Source organism: Chelonoidis abingdonii, chromosome 7 (genome assembly GCF_003597395.2).
Source record: "Chelonoidis abingdonii isolate Lonesome George chromosome 7, CheloAbing_2.0, whole genome shotgun sequence".
Classification (NCBI taxonomy): domain Eukaryota; kingdom Metazoa; phylum Chordata; order Testudines; family Testudinidae; genus Chelonoidis; species Chelonoidis abingdonii.
The window spans coordinates 100,911,537-100,920,008 of NC_133775.1; the positions used below are offsets into that span (position 1 = coordinate 100,911,537).

Sequence of the window (8,472 nt, forward strand, 5' to 3'; positions counted from 1 at the left end):
AAGATAGAGTAAACAGTTAGATAAAGGCCAGTTTGTGCTACATTTCCCTCACCATTTTCACAACTTGTATACAGTAGCATTAAATTGAGTTTGATATTTATGTCAAAGATATCCACAAGGACCTTGCCATCAAAATGTTTGCTAAACATATAATCATCTAAAGAGATCAATGAGCTTATAGCCAATTTTTATACTGACTCTGCTCTGGGAAATTCCATTTTCCAATTTAAGAAATGAGTCATCTGGTTGTTTGCAGATAGTACTTGTGAAGAAATTTACATATTGCATTATATGAAGGTGACATTTAAAAGGGTTTTCACTAGATACATCCTGCTTTCAGGTAGATGAGTGCAACTCCCATTGACTTGTATCCACAGGGTGGGAAAAATACTGCAAACTTTATTCTTGCTAGAAGTGACTTTAACAGCCCTACTTGCATGTGTAAGAGAAGCAGGATTTAGCACGTAGGTGAGCGCAGATTTTTTCTTATTCTGATAAAAGGCCAGATGCTGCCACCCTTTATTTAAATGGGAATACTATTGCAATAAAGTATTTCTCAACAGGAGTAAGTAGTGGTACCAGACTGTGGATGCACGTGATTACTATTTAACTTTATAAATTGTGTTCTTAGTACAAAATAATATAAACCCATGCAAATTAAATACATTAAAATTTGGTCTGCTTGATAACATATCAAGCTGCAATGTGTCTAAATTCTAGGGTGCAATCTCATTAGACAGCATTATTCTGCAAGTTGTAACTTGCTGTTCTTAATGATTTGCTTTTGCAATTCTTGATATCTTAGGGCTTCATTCTTCAATATATTACAAACCAGTTAAAGTTTGATACATAATTTATAATCCCTTTCTTTCTTTGTTTAGGTTTTTCATTTATGAGTAGTTAGGAAAGTCAGTGTTTTAAAATAAAATAACGATTATGTGCTTTGCTTAGAGGAAAGTTCAGCTCTTAAAAAGTAACTTGATAAACGAGGCATCATGAGGTTCCATGTACTAGCATACAGCAGGGCTCCAGGGAAGCATCAACCATTGGTTAGCCCTTATCATATTTGAAGCTAACTCTGAATTTACCCAGCACTTGACATCAATTAGAGCAGTCTCAGGGCTGCTTTTAGTAATGCTTGGCCCCACAAAAACCCATTGTGTCAGCAGAGGAGAGGGAGCACAAGTGCTCTAGCCACACACACCTCACCTGGGCCCCCAGCATGCCCTCCACCCTGGGAGCCGTGAGAGTAGGGCAATATGGAACTGGCTACACCAGCACTCCATTGTCAGAGGAAGCCCCTACAGTAGAGGTAAAACCCAGTGGGAGAGCTGCTGCCTTTACATAAAGTGGCCACGTGGCAATGCAGAATCAGCCCCACTGATGTCAGTTAAATTACTCCCAGAATCAGACCAGAAGGGTATGTGCTTTAGCTTGTTGAAGCAGACAAACATGAACACTTTTCTCACAGAGCTTTTGCTTGGAAGGAGTGATATTCCCCCCATCCCTGCCAAATCTGCATATAACCCATGCATAAATGCCCCTCGAGCACTCCCTGTGACTCAGACCTCTACTTCTACCTTTCATAAACTTTCAAAAAGCCACATTTGTAATGATTTTTTCCTTTCCAGGCTAGTCAACAAGTCCTTTAATGGAACTACAATGTCAACTTGCCAGAGGCAGGCAAGAGAATTTTCAGTACAAACAGCCAGTTTAACATTTTCATTGCACATATTTTGCTTTTTGCTTTTTTTAATTCAGTAATTTCATTTCAGAACCATGCAGCTGCATCTCAAACAGCTTTCTTTTTCTTTAGCATTAATAAGGGAGATCTTTTTTTTGCAAGGCATTGGAGCCGCATAAGTCTAAAGAAGGTCATGAAACACAAAATCAGTCCAATACCATTAATATTGCTATCTCTCACGTGTCTTTTTTCAGGCCTTATTCATCAATAAACCTTGCAGGGCAGACTCTCGCTTCTCATATCATCTGAAGCAATGCTGGTCCATCCTATTTGCATTCATTCTAATTAGTGGCCATGATCCTCAGCTGGTGTGAATTGATAAACTTTCATTGATTTACATCATGTGAATATCTGGGCCAGTATGTATATTACTATTGGTTGCTCTGTCAGTTTCAATCTGCCCCCTGCAAATCTTCATTCTGATACCTTTACTTAATATCTAGGAAGCAACATGACAGACTATCGTGACCTTGCTTGTGAACCAAACTAAAAAAAAACATAGAGTTCAATGGGAGAGTTTATAGTAACAATGGAAGGTATGTAAAATGTACGGAATGAGATAACTTCAGCCTTAGCTACCAGAGACTGAGCTTGTCCCCTCAAACATGTGTAGGCTCCCTGGGACCAAAGAGTAGATGTTGCTCTACAGTGTGAATCTGCCACATTGCAGTTGGGTCTGTTGTCTGTGTCCCACTGTGTAAAGTAATTTAAGGTAAGTGTGGCAGTGCTTTAGGTGGAGAGTTAGCCATGCAGCTCCCATTGTGGTAGATGGGAATGGATAATAAATTCTCACCCAGCTATGCTGAAATGAGTGCCTCCCCTAATTTATTTGGCCTCTCAAAACCAGAGCAACTGAACGTCACCAATTTTTACTCACTATCAGAAATTAATGTGTCTAAAAACTATTTCAACTTTCACTTGTACATCAAATTTAACAAATCTAAGCATTTACGCACCCTGAAAATGTAAATTCTGTGTGGGGCTATGAGCTAATCTTACATGCTGAATACCATTATTGTATAAAATTCACTTGCTAAAAATAGGCACAATTTATTATCCCCTTACGCTGTGAATTTCTTCAAAAGAAGGGAAAATAATCTCACTGCTGAGTATCTGCCTGCCGCCATCTTTAAAAGTTAAATCAGGCACTTCAGTTGAAGGTAGTGTTTCCCTCTACTGTCAAATATGTTCCGCAAGACAGCGTGCTACTGAGGTGGCATGAATATAATAGTCCAGAGGATAATGATTTTGGATTTTAGATTGTTAGTAAGTACAGATATAGGCAACAAAAGGCAAAAATTGAGAAACAATTCCTTTCCCTTTTATTTTCAAGATTGAGAAATGTTATTAAAAACTTGCCTGATTTCATTACATTTTGCAGATTTGCTATCGTTATACAAGTCTCACCAGGACTTTAAAAAAAATCAGCAATCAAAAATTTCTTCTGTCTATGAACAAAATCTCACAAAATGTCACCCATGGAAAGTGGGGCTTTGTTTACCTTCTTTCACAAATCCCAATGCTGCCTTCTGTACAGATTTTAAATTAGCTGTATTTGTACCTAATTCTGTGTCCCCTCTATAAGGTTAAGGTGATAAAACTGAGAAATGAGAAAATGTATAGATTCCTACATTAAAAATATGTTTGAAGTCCTTGAAACTTTGCATGTCACTGACTCTAGAGGCTAAATTAAAAGATTATGGAAATGTAAAATAAACTATGAGTAACGTTTTCTAGATCTTTCCATGTGATACAAAGGACCTTCCACAAAGAGACAGCAATGGGAAACCCATCTTAAAGAAACATGAGTGGAGATGATGGAAAGTTTCATAACACCTTATCCTTGTCTGTCTATGGCTCTCTCATAATCTCAGGTGTTTTTAAAGTATCCAGCCCCATCGTATATTATCTCCTCTTTGTTGGTAACTTCAGGAGGATTCCTTCACATGGTAGATCTGGTCTAGAGCAAGAACCAAGTTCTGATAAAAATATATTTAAAGTTAAGCATAGAGAGATTTATCAGAGCTGACAGCCATGTAATGCTGAAAGCCGCTGATGCCCCTTAAATGAAATAGCATGCCATTTTCTACTGGATGGGAGCTGGAACATTAATGAGATGCTAATAGCGCTAACTGTGGGTTTGATCCTGCAGTTGTTCCTCATGAAGGTAGTCTCATTGAAATTAATGGGACTGCTTATGTATGGACTACTTCCACGAGTAAGTGTTGCAAGATTGGACTCCCAACGCATGTAAATGTCCCTTTTTACATTTTAACACTGCTGTGTTGGAATCTGATCCTGCAATTCCTTATTTGCATGGGTAAAAGTTTGCAGGATCTGGCTCTTAATTTTATTTCCAAAGGGGATCAATCATCTTTCCAGTATAATAATGTTTCTAGTTAATTTAGAAGGCAGCTCTTGAAAAGATATACAGCTATTGTCACTTCTAATTCAGAGAATGTCTGGTGAGGAATTCTGAAAACAATTCTTCAACACTGGAATGGTTTTTCAAATTAAAAAAAATAATGGATTCCTCACTGGCATCCTACCCCAATTTACTGGCAACCTAGACTTTTATTGCATTTATGTTACTGACCAGAGTTGTAGCTGCACATTAGCCAGAAAACTTTCCTAAACTGGTGAGTGGGCCATAGAAATTGAGGTTTTATGACCAATTTATTTTAGCCTGGAAGACCGCAGATTCTTGAACCACGCTACTGATTTAGCAAAATGTTGCAAATGCCATAGGATATTTGCAATCTCATTGTCATAATGGTGATGTTGAGTAACTTGCAGGAGAGAGTTAAGAAGTTTACAAGGCAGCAAAACAGAATAGTCTTAGAGGAACTTTTCAGAATTACCTCGTGTTCCTCCTCCCCCCACCCCACCTATGACTACTCTTCATCTAGAGAAGCAGATTTCAAGATTTAAACTGAAGAGTGCAATATCTGAAGAGGAAAAAAGTACTTTATGTGCCACTTTTGTAATTTGAATCAGAGTAAGTATAATGGATTCTTAATCTGATAAACCAATCTGTATATATACCTAAGATACTTACCTGGCACCCATCTCTGTAGTTAACTGAGCACCTCATTCATTAAACGTATTTATTCTCACAACATCTCAGCAAGGTGGGGTAGTCCCCATTTTACAGAGGGGAACTGAGGCACAGAAAGGCTAAGTGACTTGCCTAAAGTCACACAGGAATGATGTCGCAGAGCAGACAATTGAAGCTGGGTCTCCCAAGTCCTGAAGTAACACCCTAACCACTGCGCTATCCACTTCTAATTTGTCTGGCAGCAATCTAGATCAGTGATTCCCAAACAGATCATCCTTCAGCACAAGACATAGGAGCCTTTGCTTTTGGAGAAGGAAAATCCACCTTTCAATTGTTCTGACACCATGAAGTTCTGAGTGGCGATAGTGTGCAATGTACAAGTTCTCGATAGCTGAGAGTTTTCTTACAATACGTTAAAAGGTGAAGATGACCTTAGCTTAGCTTTCAAAAACAGGGAGATATGAATTTCAGAAGTAGTATGTTACCAGTCAAATGTAGCTAACACATGCTCTGAATGATATTTTCTGCCGCACCAGTTTTCAAAACTCCAGTGTCCTTTCACCTATATCTTAATGCCTGTACAAGAGAAAACAGCAAACAGGCAGGTAAAGAGTTGAAATGGGCTACTGAGAAGAATACAAGGCATGATGTCTTGCCATCTCTCTCCATCTCGCATCAAAATGAGAGATGAGTTAATAATTCACTTTTTTGGTTTGAAAAGTCTGGGGGGGATTTTTTTTTTTTTTTACCCAAAACTGATTTTTATTTTGTTTTTTCCCCCCTCACCCAAATGAATAACCAAAAATGGTTTGTTTGGGTTGAACAAAAGGTTTCAAACTTTGTTCCAAACTGCCATTTCCTAAATGAAATTGTGTTTCTAAAATGTCATTTCCAAACAAAAAAGTTTAAATGGTTCATTTTGAAAATGTCAAAATGAAGCTTTTTAGCATTTCTGAAAAAAAATTCACTGAAAATATTTACCAAATTTGACCCAAATTCACAAATAGTTTTAGTTCCCCAAAACTTGCTTAATATACCTATTACACCAAATTTACTTTTTACTGAAAAAGATTTGCTCAGCTCTATGCCAATATTTAGGAATTTTAGGAGATAATGGCATTTCAGTAGGGACTTAAAATGGATGCTTTGCCCTCACTTTTTTACATGCAACATGGTGTTGGTGAAGAGAGGAGGGGTGAATCATATTTTCCAGTTGTCCTCTCTAACATAGTAAATTATCTAATATGTAAATACTTGAACTTTAATGCCTGGCATTCAGAGTAAAATAGCACTTCTTAGATTCTAATGGAGTCACTTCTAGAAATGGAAAAAAAAATCTCAATCTGAGTTTTTTCTCATAATAGTAGGAGAACTAGAAGCATTTTTTTCTCCTGAAAAGCATGCATCATATTTCACATTTCTGATGGAAGCTCTAATTGAATCTAAATTCAGACCAAGATTTCCCTTAATCTGAGGCTGACCTCGAATTGGATTCCTTGCTTTGAATTTTCAGGATGTTCTTTCTGAGCCCTGATTTTCTGACCAACACTCTTTCATATGTAAAATATATGCCACTATTAACACATTTTGCTGAAGGAAAACCTTTTAGGTTGAATTACCTTAAATTCAGTTTCAATGTTGGCTAGTCTTGCCAATTCATTGCTTAGTTCTAAAGCAGTAAGAACAGGGTCTTCACTAGAAAGAGACAAATAAGCAGCACTTGCTAATCCTTTGTAGGCATTCATTCTCGATCGAGAGTGACTGAAGGAATCTTTCCTCTGCTTCTCAGCACATTCATTGCACTTGCAGAAGTAGTCATGGGGCCTTTCTATCCGTGCCCCTTTCAGAAGCAAGATATGAACAATTTCATACTCTTGGCAATGAGCAGCGAGTATTATGGGGGTGATGTCATGAGAAAACCGAGTTCCATCTTCATCATAAGCATAAAAATCATCATCACGTAGTTCCTGCTCAAGGGGGCTTAGTGTGAGACGCTGCCCTTGTGCAAAGGCTGGATGGTTCAATATTGCTTCCACAATGCGCACGTATCCCTTACTGATGGCCAACAGCAGCGCATCTCCAACTCGAGCCAGATTCTCCTTTTTCAGAAGGAGTTCAGTCACTTCCAAGTGCTCGTTCCCCACTGCGAGCTGCAAGGCATTTTGTCCCATGTAATCAACACAATTAAAGTTCAAGGTTTTGGACTCCTCCAGCATTTTCCGCACCACAGGGATGTTGCCGTATTCCGCAGAATCCAGGAAGCGTTCTTCCTCCATGGTCAGGCTGGTGCCCTTCTCGTTAAACATGTAGGCTGGGCCTCGGATAGCCTGTCTCCGGCCTTTCTCCCGAAGGGTTGTGTGCCTTCGATGCATATTTTTAGAGTTGCTGCTTCCCAACCTGCACAAAGACAGGAAGGAAGCTTGATTATCCTCTCAGCCATTTTTAATCTGAGGTAACCTGAAAATAATGTTGAAAGTGTTCTGTTGTTATAAGACCTTGTATTTAACATGGTTTAAAATGGTTTAGGATATATGCTGGATAATGCAAATTACTGAATAAGTGCCAAAAAGATAGGCTTCTAAGTCACCTAAGCTCTTTTGAAAATGTTACCCAAGATGTAACAAGCAGATGAAACAAGTGGTGATGCTCTGTTGGCAACACACTATTCATCCTTCATGCCAGTCAGTGATCTAGGGCTGAATGTTGCCCACCATCATGTGGATCCTCTGCAATTCTTTGTTTGGTGTGGCGTAGTTTCACATGTGGAAAAAAAAGAAGAAACATTTTCATGGCAGGAAATTTGTTGGGTTGATTTTGTTATTTTTAAGCGGTACTGTTGGAAGCAGGGCAGAGGTTTGGAATGCTAGAAGCAGTATTAGCAGGAGCTGGTCCATTATTTATTCTCCTATATTTTAAAAAACAATGGCCTATATCTTCTTTTAATTATTGTTCTGTGGGCTTTTTTTTTGTTACTTTTTCTAAACAAACAAACAAACAATCAGTCCTGATGTCATTTCCCAATCCACAAATGAGAACAATTACACCTCTTCCCTGATATAACGCCACCCGATATAACATGAATTTGGATATAACGCGGTAAAGCAGTGCTCTGGGGGGGGGGGGCCGGGCTGCATCCGGCGGATCAAAGCAAGTTCGATATAATGCAGTTTCACCTATGACGCAGTAAGATTTTTTGGCTTCCGAGGACAGCGTTATGTCGGGGTAGAGGTGTAGTTATTCTATGGGTAGAAAGAAAGCAAGAACATAAGAATGGCCATATGGGTCAGAGCAATGGTCCATCTAGCCCATTATCCTGTCTTCCAACAGTGGCCAGTGCCAGTTGCTTCAGAGGGAGTGAACAGAACAAGGCACTTTAACAAATGATCCAACCCCTGTCATCCAGATCCAGCTTCTAGCAGTCAGAGATTTAGGGACACTCAGAGCATAGGGTTGTGTCCCTGATCATCTTGACTAATAGCCACTGATGGATCTATCCTTCATAAACTTATCTAACTGCTGTTCTACAGTCCTTCTTGTCCTCTTGTTTTCACCCCAGACACTGGAAAAGCGAATCTAAGGCTCTATACGAAGGGCCCAGCTCTTGTAGTTTTGCCTGAGAAAGGAGATTAGGGTTTGGTCAAGAATTACTTACATACATAGAATATATACG

General features: G+C 38.9%; 1 protein-coding gene across 3 annotated transcripts in view; it reads right to left on the reverse strand.

The window, feature by feature from the left end:
• TRPC7 (transient receptor potential cation channel subfamily C member 7) overlaps window positions 1–7,192 on the reverse strand; it is a 113,067-nt gene extending 105,875 nt beyond the window's left edge. For 2 of the 3 annotated variants that reach the window (XM_032776102.2, XM_032776101.2), the window contains exon 1: window positions 6,422–7,174. In XM_032776102.2, coding sequence (XP_032631993.1) covers window positions 6,422–7,174 — 753 coding nt within the window. Of the gene's footprint in view, window positions 1–6,421 lie in introns of all 3 variants that reach the window. The other variant, XM_032776100.2, reaches the window with a different exon arrangement.
• Window positions 7,193–8,472: the final 1,280 nt, after the last annotated feature.